The 23,250-nt window shown below is 42.2% G+C and overlaps 1 protein-coding gene across 1 annotated transcript; it reads right to left on the bottom strand.

Moving 5' to 3' along the window:
* Positions 1–231: 231 nt before the first annotated feature.
* LOC115198428 (ventral anterior homeobox 2-like) lies at positions 232–22,100 on the bottom strand. Its single transcript, XM_029760352.1, has 3 exons — positions 21,772–22,100; positions 18,115–18,302; positions 232–1,297 (listed from the first exon to the last, which is right to left on the bottom strand). Exons 1-3 carry the CDS (start codon positions 22,019–22,021, stop codon positions 803–805), a joined length of 933 nt encoding a protein of 310 aa, XP_029616212.1. The 5' UTR covers positions 22,022–22,100; the 3' UTR covers positions 232–802.
* Between the last annotated feature and the right edge of the window lie 1,150 nt (positions 22,101–23,250).

Below are 23,250 nucleotides of genomic sequence, written 5' to 3'. Positions count from 1 at the left end.
GAGTGATACTGCTTCACTGGTGAATTACATATCAAGAGTTCATCTCATGGGAGGGGATAAAAGGTCAGTGGGTCAAGCTCATCAAGTTGACCTCGAATTTACTCCAGTTAATTGTACGACAAAACAACGTGAGGGTGTAGTGCAGAGCAGCGATGGAGCTAACAGCGCTATCGCTAACCCGCTACTTTGGCGAGGACATATCCCCAGTACCTTTTCTTTTTATATTTCTTAGCATGGATTTGACCTAAGACTAGCTTTAGTTTACACACCATTTGTCCACATTTTAAAACACACACACACACACACACAACCAACCAAATAAAGAATTTACAGGAATCAGTGTTGGACACTATACAATACGAACTAATATTAGAAACTGCTAAAGTGTATGATTATTTTACGTAGAACGTTCTGGCAGAAAGCTGCCACACATGATGAGAATCCTAGTCATTTTGCTGGGAAGTATGTAATGTATTGAAAGGGTAACTGGTTGCACTGCTTGTAATGCAATCTATAGACGATATTCAGTAGCAAGTAGCTGGAGAACGGGTGGGTACAGGGTGCAACCAATGACACAACACGGCGGCGCAAGGATAGCCCTGCTCCTTCTGGGGTGCACCTCCTCCCAGCAGTCTGTCTGTCCATCCTTGTCAGCCAATCTTGGACAATGATGTTGGTGATCCAACCAATGACGGACAACAGTGTTGGTGTGTGGATAGGTGGTGGTAGACCAGAGGCAGGGATGGAGGGAGAGAGGGGGGAGTCATCCCAACCCCATCCCAAAACCCCAAATAGCCGCCCCTTAGGAAACTGTCTTCTTCCCAGTCAGATCGCCATCCTTGGAGATCCTGTCTAGCCGCATGTAGGGTTCGAACGCAGAGGAACCGCACCCATACCCGGATGCCAGTTCATGATGAGCACCCCCTAGCAGCGGCATGGAGAAGCACAGTGAGTGCGACGGCGATACGCCCAGACGCGACGAGGGCGGAGTCCCACCCAGGGAGGGCAACGACAGCCCGAAAGTCCCGCCCACCCCATGAACGCCATTTCCTGGTGGTGTGCTGCTACCCGGCGAGGAGGAGGAGCCTCCGGGGCTGCCCAATAGAGAGCCGTTTCCTGGGTGGTGGCTGCCCAATAGGGGGTTGGGGGGCGGAGCGGAGAGGAGGCGCCCCTGCTCAAGGAGGCGCAGGATGTTACAGGTGGCCAGCGACTCGGAGGTGGAGGAGGAGCGCTTGTCAGAGTCCTTGGTTGTGTCTTTCTTCTGCTTGGTACGACGGTTCTGAAACCACACTTTGACCTGGAAGGACAGAAGAAGGGAGAGGAAAGCTAAAGGGTTAAAACATGGTTTTATTAATTAAATGGTTTGGTTCACTAAAACAGCTGACAACAGGATAAATAATAACTCTTACTTATGTACAGTTAAAACCATACAAACACATTACATTTTGTCACTTATCCAGAGCAGTTGGGGTTTAAGGGCCTTGCTCAAGGGAACATTGACAGATTTTTCACCTAGTTGGATGAGGGATTCGAATCAGCGACCTTTTGGTTACTGACTCAAAGCTCTTAACTGCTAGGCAGCCCCAGATTCATTCTCACCGATCATCTTAGCCATCACTGGATTTCAGTTAATTCTGTTGCATGAAACTTTAATCCAGAAGTCGTCATTGAGATTTAAAAGATCCCATTTTCAAGGGAGTCTTTGTCAAGAAGGCAGCTCTAAATTGAGAGAGTTACCCAACACATTACTGAAGGCTAGGGTAAAGCACATGATATGCCCACAATATGCACACGTTGGTGACACACAATACAAAAGTGCCTCGCCATCCATACACCCACAGACACAAGCATCATACATACAAAAGCAATCCCAAGTACACCTCATTGGATCAACACTGTTGTTTTTCTGACTGGGTTTGACCATGATTGGATGGTTTTACCCTCATCTCTCTCACTAAGGTGCCTGATCGAGACAGGGGGGAGGAGTCTGTGTGCGATTGGAATGGAACGGGGACCTTGTCAGCCAGTGAAAGTTAGAGTTAGTGAATCTGTTTTTTGTCTATGAGTGCAAAGTATACAACACATTTCCCAAGTACGACAAAACTATAAGCACAGCAATAGCTTTTAAGGGTATACGGGGTGCTGGTGTTACCTAAACCTGTTTCGACTGAGTCAAAGCAAGGACAAAGTGAAGTGTTGTGCTGTGGTAGGTAGGCAGGGCTACACAGTAGACTTCTCTACACAGCACACATCGTGCCATTCGTGAGGGTAGCTCACTGAACATTGACTGTCCTTGTTTCTGGATGTTTCATTGATGCGCAAGTGCTTTAATGTATATCGTGTGTGGTACTGTAGAGTTGGGGGGGGGGGCAAGGCATGTGCCACACACACACACAATACACAGGGAATGGGGGGGGGGTCAGGGGAGATCAGATGCTTTTGCTCACACACACGTCATAGGGTGGACTTGAGCTCGCCCATGAATTGAATTATCACTAATCTTTGCATGCTCTCACAAATGATTGACCTTAATACATTTCCGATGCCCTTAATTGATTGCATGTGTGTGCTGTGACTTGGAGATGGTCTATGCTAAATTGTATAAACCTTTTTTTTTTTTAATCACCCTCCTCCTGTGATTGGAGCATCCCCTAACCATGCTCTCTCTTTCGTTGCAGTTTTCGTCCTCTGCCTCCTTGATATCCTGGAGCAGGAGCACGAGACGCAGGCTGTCGGTCCAAACCGCGAAGGTCTGAGCTGCAGCGCTCTGGTCGGAGCCAACTCTGAGTCAATTTATGCTTGATCCGAAAATGTGGTCGGAGGCGCCTTATGGACGGTGTGACGCGGGCCAAATTGAGCTCTATACCACGTCTCCGTGCGCCTCTCAAATCTTGTAACAATGCGGAGGGCTCCGTACAGCTCCGCATTTACATGATTGGTTGACGGTAGGTGAAGGCGGGAGGTCCTGTATAAACACAAACTCACATTCTTGACCACTTCCTTCACGACAGCACAAGAAGTATGAATGCCCTGACTTCTGCAGAGGCCGCATCACCGCAAATGCCGCACGGCCAATGCAGACGTTGGATTGACCATGCAGCGCCTTTAAGTGGCGTCTGTCCTAAACATAGTTCGCCCTGCGTTCAGAGCTGTCATCTAGCATAGTTTTTTTTTGTAGGTCTTGCTCCAAGCGTCACTCCCCATGCGCCCCCGTGCTCGCGGTGATGGTGGCTCCGCCAGGCAGCTGTTGTTATTTATATTTTTTGATCAAGTTTTGCCTGGTGAATTGTATTGCTCATGACACCATTCAATGGGTGACCTGTCATGAACCTGTGTGTTTTATAGTGGAACTCAGTGATTTGTTGTATAAGAATTTGCCCCAAACATAACGCTTTGTATTCAGGCCTTCCCTGTAGCTCAGTTGGTAGAGCATGGTGTTTGCAACACCAGGGTTGTGGGTTCGATTCCCACGGGGGGCCAGCACAGAAAAAAAATGTATGAAATTGTATGAAATGTATGCATTCACTACTGTAAGTCGCTCTGGATAAGAGCGTCTGCTAAATGACTAAAATGTAATGTAAATGTAAATGTAGGACAAAAAGATCATGCAAACAGGATTGGAATATTTTTATTCTCTACAGGCCTCCGTTCTTTTCACTCTGTCATTTGGGTTAATATTGTGGAGTAATTACAATGTTGCTGATCCATCCTCAGTTTTCTCATAATCAAAACCATTAAACTCTGTAACTGTTTTAAAATCACCTTCATTTCCTTCTTCTCCAGCAACTGAGTTAGGAAGGAGGCCTGTATCATTATAGTGACTGGGTGTATTGATACACCAACCAAATCCTAATGAATAACTTCACCATGCTCAAAGGGATATTCAGCGTCTACGTTTTTATATTTACACATCTACCAATCGGTGCAAATCTTTGCGAGGCATTGAAAAACCTCCCTGGTCTTTGTGGTTGAATCTGTGCTTGGAATTCACAACTCTATTGAGGGATCTTACAGATAATTACGTGTAGGATTTGATCAAAAAATCATGTTAACAATTATTATTGAACATGCAACTCGTGCAATGGAGGAGATCTTCGTGGGCTATACTCAGCCTTGTCTCAGGGTAGTAAGTTGGTGGTCTGTTGACATCCCCCCCAGTGTCTCCCGACCCCCCCGTCTCAGCCTCCAGTATCTATACTATAATAGTCTATGTGCCGGGGGGTTAGGGACAGTCTGTTATATCTGGTGTAATTCTCCTGTCTTATCTGGTGTCCTGTGTAAATTTAAGTATGCTCCCTCTAATTCTCTCTCTCTCCCTCTCTCACCAGTCTCAACGTCAACAGTGAAGAGGTGACTCCGGGATGCTGGCCTTCTAGGCAGAGTTCCTCTGTCCAGTGTCTGTGTTCTTTTGCCCATCTTAATCTTTTCTTTTTATTGGCCAGTCTGAGATATGGCTTTTTCTTTGCAACTCTGCCTAGAAGGCCAGGATCCCGGAGTCGCCTCTTCATTGTTGACGTTGAGACTGGTGTTTTGCGGGTACTATTTAATGAAGCTCCCAGTTGAGGACTTGTGAAGCATCTGTTTCTCAAACTAGACACTAATGTACTTGTCCTCTTGCTCAGTTGTGCACCGGGGCCTCCCACTCCTCTTTCTATTCTGGTTAGAGCCAGTTTGCACTGTTCTGTGAAGGGAGTAGTACACAGCGTTGTACGAGATCTTCAGTTTCTTGGCAAATTCTTGCATGGAATAGCCTTCATATCTCAGAACAAGAATAGACTGACGAGTTTCAGAAGAAAGGCCTTTGTTTCTGGACATTTTGAGCCTGTAATCGAACCCACAAACGCTGATGCTCCAGATACTCAACTAGTCTAAAGAAGGCCAATTTTATTGCTTCTTTAATCAGAACAACAGTTTTCAGCTGTGCTAACATAATTGAAAAGGGTTTTCTAATGATCAATTAGCCTTTTAAAATGATAAACTTGGATTAGCTAACACAACATGCCATTGGAGCACAGGAGTGATGGTTGCTGATAATGGGCCTCTGTACGCCTATATAGATATTCCATTAAAAAAATCTGCCGTTTTCAGCTACAATATTCATTTACAACATTAACAATTCATGTATTTATGATTAATTTGGTGTTATTAAGTGTTATTAATGGACAAAAAAATTGCTTTTCTTTTAAAAACAAGGACATTTCTAAGTGACCTCAAACTTTTGAATGGTAGTATATATATATATATATATATATATACACGTCTTCTTTTTTTTACGTAGAATTAAGCTTAATGATAATGGCTCTAGATTGCAGGAAAAAAACTGTTGCAGGTATTTGAAAAATGCTAAATTCTCCAACCCCACAGCCATCCTCACATATTTTCTGCCCCCTCAGATTTTTGGGGTACATGACGCCCCTGCATAGTATTTACATGCTCTGCGACCATCAACGCATCACCTGTTTATTTTGAGAACCCTGCCATCTAATCCTGCTAAAAAGGGGATTGGGCTATTGGTACAGCAGACTGAGCACCAAGCGGCTTCCATTTTGCAGCTAGACACCATAAAGTGTTCATGTAATATTATTAACGTTTCACAACAATTTGCTGATTTGACAGTCAGGCAGAATAATGTGAGGATGTGGCTTTGAACATGCCATCTCTCAAGTCAGTGCACACGCCGTATAGCCTAGCCTACACAAGGAGGGAGGGATATCATGGGTTGCGTTCCAATGGCAACCTATTCCTTATATAGTGCACTAGAGAATAGGGTTCCATTTGGAAAGCATCAATGATGAGTAGGACCTAGCTAACCTATATGATTAGCAGCAGCATGGCAAGTACAGGACACACACAACACAACACGACCAAGAGCTGAGCTGCTGCATTCACGTCACACACAGCAGTCACAGAGAGGTCATATGTATATAAAACATGCAACCGATGGCAACCACAGGACAGAAACCTCCCCAGTCGCCACCACAACTCTCTCTTTAACATTTACTCACACACACAATCTCCGGTAACCTTGAAGAGAGAGGGGGAAAATATTCAGACACTCTAGGAGGAGGACAATGGAGGTAGAATCAAGAAAAATATTCACCCAGTTAAAGAGTCTTGATCTGATTGGACAGGTGAAAGCTATATGATAGAACTGTTGTTTACAGGGTTGGGGTTAATTCCATTTCAATTCTAATCAATTCAGGAAGTAAACTGAAATTCCAATTCTCTTCAATGCTTTTCAAATCAGGAAAATGTGGAATTGGAATTCAGTTACATTTCTAAATTTACGTGAATTGAATTGAAATGGAATGACCCCAACCCTGAATAAAACTGTTGTTTACACTTGGGGTCCTGGTGGTTAGTTAAGTCTCAGGACTTCAGGTCACCATCGTATCAGCGGTTCCATTAGTATGTACATAATGAGATTGGGAAGGGATCTTCCCCCGCTGAGAAGGACACTGATGCCACATCTTAGACTTAGAGTAAAGACCTGGGCCTCAATCCACATAGTCTCGGTCTTGTCTTAACCCTCTTTATGTATATAGTGCATCTGCCTAAGCTAATAACACCACTTCCCACACCAGGGTTTTTCAAACCAAAACCTCAGATGGAGTCTTGTGTCCCTAATGCCTCCCCATTGGGTGAAAACCCACAATCACCTCTCTCCGCCTCCTCGGTGGGGGCGTGGCTTAGCCAGGGACTGAGATGCGGGGAGGCTGGAGGGGGGCCGGGCCGTTCATATCACAGTCGTCCGCTTGAAGAAAAACCCTGGGGTTTACAGGGGACTACTACAGGAGGGGGTGGGGTGGGGGGGAATTATGAAAAGAGAAAGAAAACAAATCTCTACCCTCTCGTACATATACACTATTGGAAATAAATCCATCCTAATGAGATCCAGGGTTCAGAGCTAGGGCAGAGATTACAGAGAGAGAGAGAGAGAGGGGAGGAGAGCTGGCCTGGCAATGACCTGAATTTGCCCTGCAGATCTCCCGCTCCCCTCTGCTCTCTGCTCTGCTAGGGCACGGCCGGGGCACAGCCGGGGCAGGGCAGAGCAAGGCTGGGCATGGGTGGTTAGAACAGAGGTAGGAGAGGAGAGGATAGAGCAAAAGTAGAACATTCTGGATAGTTGGACTGCTACAGGGTAGTAGGCCTGTGTCCACTACTACACACTCCATCTCACAACACAAGGGTTAGAGTAGAGCAGGTAGGGCAGGACAGAGCTGGATAGTCCTGAGTCCACTAGTACTAAACACTGCCAAACCACAACAACACAAGCAGAAAACAAGCAGGGATGGAGTGGTGTTAGTTTGAGCCACCTGCTAGGGCTAACTAACCCAGGGCAAAGGTCAACTGGGAGTCCATGCGTGAGTCTACCGAACTGAAGCAGCTCAAGTGTTGGATGTCACGCTATTTACAGTCACGTCAGCAACGCAACACCGGCTGTACATGCAGACAGATAGCCGGTGTCATAAATAATTCGGTGTCTAATGAAGACATCAGACCTACACATCAGAATGATTCATTAGAAAATGTAATGCTATAAAAAAATATATATATATATGATTAGGCTGGCCAAAAAGTGGTAACACTTTTATCACCCTTTGTGTAGGATGACTTTGTTCCTAAGCCTCCATATAGTTCTTATGAAGGCTTTATGAATGCCCTATAAAGCTACTAAAGGCTGTAGGTGTGACCAAATAATGGGGTGTACTAGTGAGAAGCTAGTTAATCTCTCAAAAGAGAGTCTGTGGGGTAGGAAAGCCTGGCTCCATTAAGCGGGACGGACACCTGCTGACAATATTTCGAACACTTTCTGTGACCCTGGAAGAGGCTCAACGTTCCCCCGCGACCCCGCTGATCCTACACATGTGATGAACATCTGACCGCCTGGCCTCGGTCTAGGAGTACAATGACTTCGTTTTCTATATGACTGTATGGGCCCTTTTCTATAGGGAAACTCTATGGTAACAATGACTTTCTTTTCTATAAGAGTGCTCTACGGTAGCAATTACAAAATGTTCTGTATGGAAACGGTACGGTAACATTGTACCTGGATGAATATGACAAATGTTCCTTTTCCTTCACAGCCCTTCTCTCTCTCTCTCTCTCCAATCCCACGTTCTGTTCTAACACCTGGGACCTCATCCAAACGCGGCCCCAGTTTCAATTTCTAACTCCCACCCCCTATCTCGTCATCGTTTTCACCTTTTTTCACCTGCTCATCCTCTCGCCCTCGTGCCCTGCTCCTTTGCCCTCATCCCTCCCTCCCTCAAGCCCTCCTTTGCGTTACTGAAACACATGTCCAGGCAGGTTCAACCAAGGGTCGACCCCATCTTAGCCACTCACTGGTAGATGTAGCTCCCTAATCCTCCTTAGTGCAAAAGCACTTGGGACTATTATTAGGCCCTCTGCTCCCCGCTCTGTCCCCCTCCCCGCCCCACCCACTGCCCCGCCCCTGGGTGGGGCACGTCCTTCGTCCTAAGGTCCTATGATGTCGAGGTTTAGATAAACCAATTCGGCTTGTCGTTCTTGCTAATCCAATGAGATAATTGCGTTACGCTATTTCCCGGTGAATGAAATGAAGGCCTTGCACGCACGCACGCACACACACACACACACACACACATTCTTCAAAGAGATTTGTTGCACAAAAAAAAAAAAAAAATCCAAAAGCGTTTCGGAGACACCAGACAATGGCTGTGTAAACGTTTTTTGTGCAGATAATATCTCTGTTGTATCACCAAAAAATATCAGTTGTATCAGAACGTTGTGTCAAATGTGTTGAACATCAGTTTTACAACCTGAGACTGTACAAGGCCAGAGTAGGACATCAATCACTGTACATAAAATTCCTTAACCTCTTGCTCACACTTTTCAAATAATGAATACTACCCTGCAATGAATAGACAATGCAACAACATTTGTAACTGGTTTAGGCCCACGTCTGTCTGTCTCCCTTCCTTCCTAAAAATGTGTCCTACTCTTTCAGCTTTTATACAATCCCTGCCTCTGTCTCGTCCTCGCTCTCGTTCTCCTACATCTGTAGGACTACGTAATGCCCTGTACCCTCCGTGCTCCAGACGACTAGCCAGACAATGTCTGGAAGTTACTGAGAACAATGCACAGCGAAGGACATTCAGATACACACACATACACTACATGGCCAAAAGTATGTGGACGCTCCTTCAAATTAGTGGATTTGTCTATTTCAGCCACCGCCGTTGCTATCAGATGTATAAAATCGAGCACACCGCCATGCAATCTCCATAGACAAACATTGACAGTAGAATGGCCCGTACTGAAGAGCTCAGTGACTTCCAACATGGCACCATCATAGGCTGTTGTGAAGTGGAACGTCTAGAAACAACAACGGCTCAGCCACGAAGTGGTAGACAACACAAGCTCAGAGAACGGGACCGCCGAGTGCTGAAGCGCATATCACGTCAAAATCATCTGTCCTCGGTTGCAACACTTACTACCAAGCTCCAAACTGCCTCTGGAAGCAATGTCAGCAAAATTGCTGTTTGTCGGGAGCTTCATGAAATGGGTTTCCATGGCCGAGCAGCCGCATACAAGCCTAAGATCACCATGCGCAATGCTGGATTGGTGTAAAGCTCGCCGCCATTGGACTTTGGAGCAATGGAAAAGCGTTCTCTGGAGTGATGAATCATGTTTCACCATCTGGTATTCCGACGGACGAATCTGGGTTTGGCGGATGCCAGGAGAACGCTACCTGCCCCAATGCATAATGCCAACTGTAAAGTTAGGTGGAGGAGGAATAATGGTCTGGGACTGTTTTTCATGGTTTGGACTAGGCCCATTATTTCCAGTGAAGGGAAATCTTAACGCTACAGCATACAATAACATTTTAGACGATTCCATGCTTCCAATTTAGTGTCAACAGTTTGGGTAAGGCCTTTTCCTGTTTCAGCATGACAATACCCACGTGGACAAAGTGAGGTCCATACAGAAAGGGTTTGTCAAGATTGATGTGGAAGAACTTGACTGGTCTGCACAGAGCCCTGACCTCAACCCCATTGAACACATTTGGGATTAATTGGAACGCACACTGCGAGCCAGGCCTAATCGCCCAACATCAGCGCCCAACATCACTATTGCCCTTGCGGCTGAATAGAAGCAAGTCGCCGCAGCAATGTTCCAACATCTAGTGGAAAGCCTTCCCAGAAGAGTGGCAAATCCATATTAATGCCCAAGATTTTGGAATGAGATGTTCGACGAGCAGGTGTCCACATACTATGTACATACATACACACCCAGAGAGAGACAGAGTCCGAGAGAGAGAGAGAGAGACAGAGAGACAGACACACACTCACACACTCAGACCCCTGATTTTTGCATCCTTGGTGATAGCCCAAGACAACAAATTAAAGTCCCGACAGCAAAGCAATAACTGAGTGACAACAGCACAGACTAGTGCATGTGAGGAATCGCAGGTTTTTTGTATTTTTACCACTTTTTCTCCCCAATTTCGTGATATCCAATTGGTAGTTACAGTCTTGTCCCATTGCTGCAACTCCTGTTCGAACTCGGGAGAGGTGAAAGTCAAGAGCCATGCGTTCTCCAAAATATTTCAAAAACTAAAAGCATTGTACTTGGGACAAATCATTCACTAAACCCTAAACCTCAATTAAATCTTGTAATGAATAATGTGGACATTGAGCAAGTTGAGATGACTAAACTGCTTGGTGTAGCCCTGGATTGTAAACTGTCATGGTCTAAACATATTGATACAATGGTATCTTAGATGGGGAGAAGTCTGTCCGTAAAAAAGTGCTGCTCTGCTTTATCAACAAAACAAGTCCTACAGGCTCTAGTTTTGTCGCACCTGGACTACTGTTCAATCCTGTGGTCAGGTGCCACAAAAAGAGACTTAGGAAAATTGCAATTGGCTCAGAACAGGTCAGCACGGCTGGCCCTTGGATGTACACAGAGAGCTAACATTAATAATAAGCATGTCAATCTCTCCTGGCTCAAAGTGGAGGAGAGATTGACTTTATCACTACTTGTATTTGTGAGAGGTATTGACATATTGAATAGACCGAGCTGTCTGTTTGAACTACTGGCACACAGCTCTGACACCCATGCATACCCCACAAGACATGCCACCAAAGGTCTCTTCACAATCCCCAAGTCCAGAACAGACTATGGGAGGCGCACGGTACTACAAAGAGCCATGACTACATGAAACTCTATTCCACATCAAGTAACTCATGCCAGCATTAAAATTAGATTTTAAAAAACGATAAAAATACGCCTTATGGAACAGCGGGGACTGTGAAGCTACACAAACATAGACACATGCATACACGCATGATAACAAACGCACTATACACACATGTACACATAGATTTTGTGTTAGAAATATCAGGTAGTAGAGTAGAGGCCTGAGGGCACACACTTAATATGTTGCGAAATCTGTTACGATGATATTGAATTTTTTATTTACTTTTTATGTATAACTGCTTCAATTTTGCTGGACCCCAGGAAGAGTACCTAATGGGGATCCATAATAAATACAAATTTGAATTTAAAATCCCAAAATGAAGTCATTAAAACTATATAGCCTTATTTAAATTATTTGATTGGATTTTCAGTTTACTTCCTGATTTGACTGCTTTTAAAGCCAACTGACCCCAAACCTGCTCTAGAAGCCCAACTGCTGCTGTTTAAAAAAAAAGAGACACTCTGTACTACAGTATATGTGGAAACTCTACATAGGCCCTGGAGTTATCCCTGGTCCGGTTATTCAACGTGGCTAGGGAAAACTCCTGGCCCCTGCATACATATGGCCACTCGTGTACCCACGGTGCACTAAGACGGTTACTGTGGGTCGGGTCTAAAGAGCTGAGCTCCCCAGAAGGAGAAGTGACAGAGGGATGTTTGTCAGCAGAGAAGGTATTAGTAAGGATGTGTGTGTATAGGATTCGGACAAGCTGATGTTTCAAAACAGAGGTGTTATGCATCTTTTTAATACGTCCTCGGATCCTACCTCCTCACAGGGCTTTAGTAAGATTAGGATCAGATCCACTCTCTGAGTCTCTGCTCTCTCTCTATCTCTGTCTGTCAGTCCCTCTGTCTGTCTGTCTGTATCTCTATTGGTATCTCTCTCAAGCGCGAAAATCTAGGGTCAGTACAGCATAGAATAAATTACCCCTTGTTTCTACAGTATGTTTCCAGCATTTCATATCTCTGTCTTGATCTTGCATTCAGTTCTGCAGAATACAGGGTTGGAGGTTGGACACAAGTATCGCAGACCTGCATACCACTCTAGACATGATCAACATTACACACACAAGCACTCACTGTACTTCACACGCAAGTCTCTAAAACAAACATGGTTGTGGATGTTTTCCAGCAGCCCATCTGATTGTGCATGTTAGCTAGCTTTGCTGCCTTGATAGATCAAAATACATCCAAATGTTTGGTCATGCCAGCTCGCTAAAACCAGCTTTTGTCCAAAACTCCACAGAAACTACTGTGATTCCATACATTTTGTCACTTAGCCTTCTACCATTTGTCCCAGCCCAGGATAAACCAGTTTTAAACAGCCCCTTCCACCATTAAATCCATGGCTTTTCCACAGATGGGCAGCACCGAACAATAAATTGATGCAATGCAATGTAAGTAAAATGGTCCCTGGTGATGGTAAACACTGATAATGGCCAGACATCATGGTTGGTACCAGTTGGGATGGGAAGAGTGTTGGGTAGGTAAAGAGAGGTTTCTGGGCAGCTATATGCATAACTGTCTCATTTCCCAAAATCCAACCAGTTTTGAACAATAATATAACGTAATAGTCATGTTGAAATAACATGGAAACTATGTTGACACAACTTCTTTATGTCCAAGGGGTTTGAGAGCCTGTCAGGTGACAGATTACGATATCTTGTCATCATTTAGACAAGAGTAAAAAGATAAACCCTCATTCGCTTAAGTATTTTGTAAAACATAATTGTTTCAGTCTAGACCATCATTTCAGTCAGAGGGAAAAGTCATTTCAGAAAAGTCATTTCAGTAATGGTGCTAAAAATGTTGTCCTACCAGGGCCACCACCCACCAATAAGACATCTCCATTCCTCCCAGGGCCACCACCCACCAATAAGACATCTCCATTCCTCCCAGGGCCACCACTCACCAATAAGACATCTCCATTCCTCCCAGGGCCACCACCCACCAATAAGACATCTCCATTCCTCCCAGGGCCACCACTCACCAATAAGACATCTCCATTCCTCCTAGGGCCACCACCCACCAATAAGACATCTCCATTCCTCCTAGGGCCACCACCCACCAATAAGACATCTCCATTCCTCCCAGGGCCACCACCCACCAATAAGACATCTCCATTCCTCCCAGGGCCACCACTCACCAATAAAACATCTTCATTCCTCCTAGGGCCACCACCCACCAATAAGACATCTTCATTCCTGACATTGTAGAATGTATAGCTTATGTACAGTTCAAATTAAAAGGTAACAGAATGAAAGGCATTAACATTTATCGATGTGAAAGGCAATCATTAGACCCTGTCTACTGTGTGTCTGAAATGGCACCCTATTTTGAATATAGTGCATTCCTTTTAAAACAGAGCCCTATGGGGTAGGGCCCCTTTATAGGGAGTAAGGCGATGTTTTGGGCACACTCTTAGACTATGGTGTTTTTCAAGCAAGCTGAAAAAGCCTACTCGGTGGTTTGATAGACGGAATTGAATCACGTTTTCATATTGGAAGAGAATGCAAGTGGACGGGATGAAAGGGCTCCAAATTGTATGGAGGTATTAACCGAGGGTCAACCCAAAATATACTTGTAAGCTTAAATGTAAAACAAGGGTCTGAGAAAACAATTGTCGAAAAACCAAGCAAGCACAATTTTGACATTCAGAATCAGAACCACCCAGAAATGTAATTTGAGTATTTTGTCAGCTGAGTAAGTCAGTGCTGCTAAACCGATAAAGAGGAGTCAGTCATAGCAGCTATAGCAAAACCATTACCATGCCTTTATCAATGTATCCCCTGATATAATATGAATTTTCATAATGGAGAGGTCTTTGAAACACAACAGGTGAAGTCAGTGGATGCTTCATGCTTCACTGGTCTCAATCCCCGTGTTTCCCCCCCCCAAAAAATTGAATACTGATTTGCAAATGATGAGAAACTTTCACCAGAGCTCAAGTAACTCCTCTAACTGCTAAAGTAACAGGTCTCCTCCCCTACAGTGCCTGTGAATCGACAGCGTTTAGCCCGCTAGGAAGGTGCACCTGGCGTAGGCGATACTTGTGGCCGCACAGGCATCCCCAAGACAACCTCCATAACGTGCCAAAGAGCCGCGCTACGCGGGAAGGGGGGGCCACCTGCTGGGCTCTGGGGAGAGGCGAGGTGTTTCCTGAGTGAGGGAGGATTTTACTTGAAATGTTATTCATCCCCCTCTCAAATAGTTTGCTTTCATGTAGCTCGTGTCTCTTGGTGAACTCAAAGCTTTTACGCACAACTGGTCTGGAAATTAACTTTGTTTTTACTGCGAAACTGTTTAGGTTGCCCAAAGCACATTGACACCTCATTGAATAAGTTGTCTTACATGAGGCTATATTATAAGGATGGCTTACTCATGTCATACCTAAATGAACCGTTTGATGTTTAGCCTATCACGTGAACGAACAGCAAAATAAGGACATTATCTTATATCTTTCATGACAATTTGGCTAAATGTAAATGTAGACTGTGGCTCGTTGCCTGTGCAATTTTGATAGTGACCAAACGTATTTAAGTCATAAATAAGGGCATTTCCTATAAGGGAATTTCGTATATTTTTCACTCAACTTTTAACGTAAATCCAATTAAGTGACATTTAGTTGTTGATTTCACGTTGAATTCACGTTAGTTGGCAACTCAACCAAATGTAAATCAAACTAGATGTTGAACTGACGTCTGTGCCCAGTGAGTGCAATATCACAGGTCAACCCCCATTGAGGTCTGCCTTTGATAACTTAATAAACATTATAAAAACGACATGTTTTATTAAGCCCAATGAAGCCTATCGTGACCGAGATTTCGTGCTGGTAACACGGAATAAAAAATAGGCCTACCAATGTCTAAATTGAGCAATTTGAGCTATATGTTACAGCACAAAACATGCTTGGCTAAATTAGGCTACATGTTATTACGTTGTTGGATGCACTAAGGTTCAGGCTAAGAGCCTATTACATTTATTCGATTACATTTTGATATTAGGCTATTATTTATTGACAAATTAAGTAGGACCTAGTATAGCATTTGATGAATTCAATCATTTAATAAATCGACGAGAGAATGGGCATTTAAATGTCTCAGTAGGCGCTAAGTGAAGAGCCGTTTGATGTAAACACTCTTTGCAGTTACCAAACCATGCAGAGGCCCACATCTACATAGCTAACAGCAAAAATAGGATTTGTGATACGCTTGGGTTGAAGTTTACTGGAATATTGTGCTAAACTAGATATACTAGATATAACATTACAAGTTTGTTTAGTTGAATAACTTGGTGTGACTTTACTTAGAAATATATTGTTTGTTTGGATGCCAAAGTGGACATGTTGACAATAGTAATAGGTGAACATCCTCCCCTCCAACAGGCCTATGAGGCTGTATGGACACTACAGAATCAGAATATTGTGGATACAATGTATTGGATGGTGCTGTAAAATGAACTTGACTTTGACTGGAAATATTTGGAGAGGATGAATACGAATGAGGTGGCCAAAACGCACTCAGAAATCAGAGTAGATTTTTTTCTCCCAAATGTGCATTTCAGTACTCACTCCTGAAATGGAAGATTAAATCGTGTTTCTGACCATCAAGGTATAATGTTGCCTTAGTTAAGCTGAGTTAGTATTATAAATTATTCATAAAAGCTATTATTACTACGCTCGGTCGTACATTTCACGACCACTCTCTCTCAAAACCCATAACCAAAAACTTCGAAAATGGCAATGCTTTAAAACACACATATAGGCCACTGTACGTTGCGTAAGTGGACCTGAAAATCAAATCACTGGTTTGACTCTTTATAAAGCCTTGAATACCAGCAACTCATAAAGATACAGCTAAGAGCCTCTAGGTCTACCCGAACAAAGTGAACATATAAACTCTGAAATTTAACTTCACTGAAACATAAAAAGTGAAAGCTTTTAGAAAAGACAGAATGATTAATCGCCTAATGTGGTTGTTCTTTGTTTTTTGGGGTATTTTTTTATTTTAAATTCGTTGATTAGGGCCTATATGCAAATTTGCTCCTGGGACTGTTCAACGTTGTAAATGATCAAAACAATCAAAGCAAAAATATATTAGCAGACGAAGTGCGCAATTTCAATGGAAACAGCTTCAAGAAATTACTCTAAAATGCTCCAACACCTTCTGGGTATTGTTTTCAATAGCCTCCAAATTAAAAATGTTTTTATTTTTACCTTTATTTAACTAGGCAAGTCAGTTAAGAACAAATTCTTATTTTCAATGACGGCCTAGGAACAGCGGGTTAACTGCCTTGTTCAGCGGCAGAACGACAGATTTTTACCTTGTCAGCTTGGGGATTCGATCTTGCAACCTTTCGGTTACTGAGCTAAAGGATGACTGACAATGTTGACTATAGAAATATGTGATTATTACAGTTTTAAACAATCTGAAAGAATGGCTGGGTAAGCTGTATGCCTATAACCGATGTATTGCTGCCACCAAGTAGCTCATATACCCCATACATTTTCTTTGCCCTAAAAAGTGGTAGGAATAGGCCCCTCCCACTGACAGTCACTACTATGCCCTGAAGAACATTGCATGAAGCGTCCCAAAAGTATTAGCTTGCTTTCCTCGTCTCGTCTCCTCTCCCTCATTGCCATTGATCTGTAGGGGTTATCAATTCGCTGGACAATTGTCCATTTTTCAGCTATGTGTAATTGTTCCGTTTTTGCTGTATCTATAGCGTACATAGTGTATGTGGATGATGTGTAAATTCTTCTTTTAGATATTCTGCCTGGATATATTCAGTTGTGTGGTTAGCACCATTTCACCAGGTCAAATTCCTGGTACATATAAAATGTACGATGCGAATAAAGGTGATTCTTATCAGTGGTCAGGGAGATGCAGTTTGACTGTAGGCTACTTGGTATTTAACTAGCGTATTTAACAAGTGTTTTCATTCACACCAACCCTTTCAATCTTTCATTTTCAGGAATGGATTTATGGACCACACATTGCGTTAGGTCTAGCCTACTACATGTATTGTGGAAATGATGATAACTTGACATGTAACTAGTTTAGTTATACAGACATAACTCGTAGAATTGGATCAGAGGCATAGTAATGCATCAGTTGGCAAATAACAAACGAGGCCCTATTCTTTCACACCATGTTGGGTGTTATTCTCCATCCTTGCTCAAATCATTCATGTGGAGGGCACTGGCTAAAGCAGCCTAGCCTATATCCATCTCTCCCTTGTTACTGTTGTCTAGACTAAAGTTTGTTTTATAGGCTACAACCCACGGCTATCTACAACAAAAAGTTGAAATAACACAAATACCTATTATTATTATTATTATTAGGCTATTATTATTATTGAATACTTACTGTAAAGCACCGAGGTAGTTTTGTTGTTTGGTTTATTTACATGAGACGTCCGGCGATGGAGCTACTGTGAATTCCGGCTAAGAAAAGTCAGCACTGATAATATGTACTCACGAATAGAACCCAAGAATGGAGCCATTGCGCAAATCCTAGCCTATAACATGATGACCATTGGAGTTTCCAAAAAAAATACATTGGTTATCATGTTAGATGTACATGTCGTGCTTTCTCTTTAATAGATGCAACTCCATGACAAAAGTTGGGTATAAAAACATATGAGACATTACAGAATGCAATTGTGTACAGCGATGAGATATCATGATAGCCTTCCTTAAAAAAAAACATACCTTTCAATATAATATTTGAATATATAGGCCCACAATGGGGACTCAATATTACCTATACAAGTTGTCTTTATTGGCACAATAGGATATCAATATATTATCGATAACTCACCACTTCTGAAGAAATAGGCCTACACTGTCAAATTATGCATGTTTCTTACCTGTGTTTCGGACAGGTTCAACTGCCTCGCCAGCTCAGTGCGCTCGCGGCCGACTACGTACTGGCAGCGCTGGAACTCGAGCTCGAGCCGGTAGAGCTGCTCGGCGGTGAATGATGTCCGCGTTCGTTTTGGCCTGTCGAGGTCCAGACCCTTTGGCAACACGATCTCCCGGATGGTTCCCTTGGCATCTGTGGATATACAGCCAGACAGTGTGTGAAATGTCCAATAGTCTTATTACAATTGTATATACTGTAGTAGCCTACCAATGTCATTATTTGTTTGGAGCGACCAGGAAAATATTGTTAAACATTGTGCTCCTACGCAATATAAGAATAATCTCTTGACGTGATCATTGTTTTCAGTATGAGGACATTGACATCTAGTTGTCTTCCTTTGAAATATAGGCTAGTCAAGTTTGTAGTAAAATAAATAAAGAAGGGGCAGGAGTAATAGATGGATAATATATTGTAAGAATCACAATATCCGTAAATAATACCATTTTTTTTGGGGGGGGGGGGATAGGCTACCTCGGAGTTTCACACATTCACTATAGTAGCTTGCTTTTTTTGCCGTGTTTGTGGGAATATTCTCAAAAATGTATAGCCAGAACAATGAGAACTGAAAGATACGTCCCTATCCCATTATTAAATTATACGCCTACCGGTACGTAATTGTCTTTCTCAGCGCAAGTAGGCCTACATTTTTGGAGAGCATGTTCTCAGAGTTATATTTCAAATTAAACCTCATTTAACCGGCTAGTTGACGCATCAGTACACAACGTTTAATATAGTAATTTAAGGGACAACGTGAAATCGTTTTGTTCAAGAAAACATCATGAAATGTGTGCTTTTATATAAAAGTATGGAATATGCCTAAGATGCTATTTATGCAATACCAAAAACCTATTAAGTGCAAAACATATAGGCTAACCAAGCTGGGTCCCACAATAAAATAAATATGTCAAAGGAGCAGTAGCCTAGATCTGTCGAATCATGTTGCGTCTAAATCTATTTCAATTCCTCAGCAAAACTTAATTTGAATCAAAGTTATAGAAGATATAAAAAAATCTGAATTCCTTGAAAGAATGGAACATTATATACTACTATATAATATACTATATATATAATATACTATACTACTGCATCATGCGTAACCACCGTATACTATTTGAAGTTTCCTTCGTATGATGTAGGCCCTACAGCCTATATATTGCACATTTCATGAGGAAATAGCATCTATGCAGCACGGTCTCTGCGTAGAGCTTGTCGAACTTCCATGCAAGCATCCATGGTGTTAGCAAGAGCTACAGAGACGCGTTCCAACATTGTGAATATTTCTAACTTCTAACTAAACATCTACTCATTAATAATAACCAAGATTAAAATCCTCAAAATGTACAACTTCGCAGCAGGGCCTTTCAAACGGTTCGCACGCACATTGAGACTTTGCACGTAGACAGACCGCCTGACCCTTCTCTGACCTCGGCTTCTCAAGCGGTACCTAGCGCATTCAATCATCAGCTTTTAAAAACAAATAGTGACACCGAGTATTGCGAGCTTGGTGTGCGGAGCAACTCTGCCAAAAGCGCTCAGCTCGCCCTCACCACATCTAATCAATCTCGGTCTACCGCCGAGGCCGTTCACTTCTACAATTACCGGGCTTTCTGTTCAGATTCAGCCCCAGGGCACGCGCAATGAATTAAATTATGTAGACCTTTCCTGTAGGTGATGTGTAGGATTATCGTTGTTCAAATGAAAGGTTAATTTATACATTTGGTGAAAATCAAATGTGCACAAATAGGGGGTAAACTTTTTTTGTAAGAAGATAAATTAATATATCAGTGCTTCTGTGGGCTAATAGTTTGGTGATTAACTGATATCTGGTGTTACGGTATCCACGACAAATATTCATCTCACATTGGTGTGAAAACTATCCGGGTAAGGGGCAGGGATATGCTATTTTAGAAATAAGTGGTCAACTTGAATGTTATGAATAGGCCTACAAGTTCAAAAATTTCAAAATAAACTTAAATCAAAATGTTTTTTTGCTCCTCACTATGACTATTTAGTTAGAAAGCCATATTTATAATTTTGATATTGTCTCACTAAGGATTAAACAAACCAAAAAAAATCACCTGTATACTTTAGGGTTTGTTGACATTGACATTATAATGCATTTTACAGCCCTGACTAAAGAGCAGCGCAAAGAGATGTCATTACGCTCTGAACAAAACTACTGAGTCACATTCAATCAATTTTATTCAAAGTCAGTCAGTCACATAGCCTATAACTACTATAGACTATTTGACATGCAATAAGTATTCTATGTAATTTTGCACACACCTTTAACAATTTGACATGTTTTACAAACTGTTTCTTCTTTTAAATATAATTTATTTCGTCAAATGCATACTCCTGGAAGTATTTTACTATATTTTAATACGCATTAGGAAGGTAACTAGTAATATACCAAATATGGCATGGTGTTGTTTTGTTATGAGAAGGGATTGCTGTTGAGGGGATGTCCCCCCTCCCTCCCACAATGATTATTGTCATAATTTACTACAAACTATTGAACCATTATTACCATCATGGCCGCATACACTTCCAAGATATTTGGACATGGTGAAATAAACTATGGCGATATTAGTTGTGTGACTCATGCAGAGAGTCGGCCACTAATTACACAAATATACATTTTCAAATTGAAAATAGTAACTTATGCTTTGTTTCATTCTCAACGCATTTAAAAAAAAAGAAGTTGTAGATCCTAAGAACCACAATACATATATATTTATATTGTTAAAATAACTTAAGTGAGTCTACACATTTTGGAGAATTCCATCCAAAGATGGCAATAGGCCTAGAAAGGTGGGGCTCCATTTCTTTTAATCAAAAAGAGCATGGACAACATATTGCTTAATTTTGAGTAATAATACCTTAACTCAAACAAAGATAACAACATGGCTATGAATAAACACACACAGAAGTACACGTGATGGTTTGTGTGTTTTTTTAAGTAGTTTATTTGCCAATAATTACTTACAATTTGTTGATTCATATAGTACAAAGCAGCTACTGCTATTATTATATGTTATTATTATCTCTAAGCTCTACTGTACATTTTAATCTCAGATGTTCATAATTTTCATTATAATTTCGCTAGAATATTTTTCTTCTATAGCAAATTTATTCCAAAAAGGTATCAGGAGTCTTTTAAAATAAAGATGCTGTCAGTTTATAGGCTAGCTATATATTCATTTTTTAAGTATATTGGACATATAGTATTATATCTTCACCTGCATATGAAATACCTTATTTTATTTTATTTACCATAAATCACTGCAACTATTTGCTTATTTGTAAGAGTAAAATTATTATAGTAGTAGTAGCAGTGTAGTAACATGGCCTAGTAACCTAGTAGTAGTAGTTGTAGAATTAGGCATTAGTAGTTGTGATTGCAATAGTGGTATATTTGCAAATGCATTAAATATATTAAATTAATTTAATGGAAATTCTCAAATATTAAAAATTATAAACACCTGGTTTTGTTCAGTAACTTATGCAGACAATATGTGCCCTCTTTTTGCAATTTATCCTTCTAGATTTCCATTTTCGAAACAACAACAACAACAATAAATAATATTTCGTTACTAACCTCGAACTAAAATCCTCCGGCAGTAGTCTGGGTCCACTCCTAAAAGTTTATCATGTCCGTCTTCACTGGAGGAGGTCGGGGTGGAAGCCGATGTACCCGGGGTATCGGTTGTGCTCTGCACCGGCGACCTGCCCCCTAGTTCGGTATGGCATTTGTCTATCCCGTCACGGCACTGAGAGTTGGATCCAAGGCGGGGGTTGTTGCGATCCTCGGCGATCTCATCGCCCATATTCGTGGGTTGATCGAACATCGATGTGAATATTGGTGTATAGATAGATCTTCCGTATTCTTCACCTCGCTATTGAGCAGTTATTGCTAGTCTTTGCACTTTTAAGTCATTTGCAATGGTTCTCTTCAGCTGTGGCGAGGCAGACCATGCCCCAGAGTAGATCCAGTTACAAAACAGCACCCGTCACGCCGACCTGGGATGGAACCGAGCTGCACTGCAAGTGTCTCGGCATGTTTCAGCACTATCTTGCGATCCGAAGTACAGGAGAGAGATTGTGGACGGTGGTGAGAATGAGGGGGCCCTTTGGACAAGCCTAGGGTCCCTCCTCAGCTATAGGACCGCGCTAAATCGAACATGCATGTTGTACGTACAGTGTATAGTCTACAAGGGGAGAGCAGATCTATGACCAAAGAAGCTGGGAGGTGCTACACTTGCTCACCCACATATAAATAAAATGAAAGACGAGCGCGTAACCAGCAGAAGAACAGTCTCAGCCTTTTGTACAGCTCAGTCAGTTCACTCTCTGCATCCAAGAAAGGAAACTTTTTTTTCTCCTATAAACCATGCACCCCAGAGCATGGCCTTGAAATCAGTTAGTTTACCACCGTTTGAGTTGTTGGTTTCGGTGGGGCTGTCTTGGCGTGGTCACGGATGTTGTGTTGTTGGTGGTCTGCTCGGGGTCTTCTTCCTTTGGAGAGCGCAATAATGTATGTGTAGAGCATGTTGAGGAGGGGCGTTCAAACAGGGGAAAGGGTCACATACGGACGGTGAACCAAGTGAGGCTTGACCGAGCCATTATCTGTGTGTAGCCTATAAGTCTTGTATGATTGTTCAGATCATCTTGGTGGCGATAGTTTTGCTTTGTCTTGTCCACGGTGTGACAGTCATATGGACAATAATGTTGTGGCAGGGTGCACTTTAGAGGCTGTCACCAGCAACGTAATATCCGGTTTGCTCGTCTTTGATTGGTAAACAGACAGATCAGTCAGTGTACGTTCTAAGAAGTGTATACCGCCGAAGAACCCTTCACTGTTAAAAAAAATAAAAAATAAAAAACTATTATTATTATTAAGTAACTGGTTCCACAGCCTTTTTAGTTCACTCAACTCTTCGGTCCAATTGTTAACTGAACCTAAAAAATATATATATTTGGCCCAACTTTAGAAAATGTAGGCAAAAATTAAATCAACTTAAAATGTGTTTTCTGAAATTTACATTTACATTTTAGTCATTTAGCAGACGCTCTTATC

The sequence above is a fragment of the Salmo trutta genome, chromosome 8 (assembly GCF_901001165.1).
Source record: "Salmo trutta chromosome 8, fSalTru1.1, whole genome shotgun sequence".
NCBI classification, from domain to species: domain Eukaryota; kingdom Metazoa; phylum Chordata; class Actinopteri; order Salmoniformes; family Salmonidae; genus Salmo; species Salmo trutta.
This window is presented reverse-complemented; position numbering and strand designations above follow the sequence as displayed.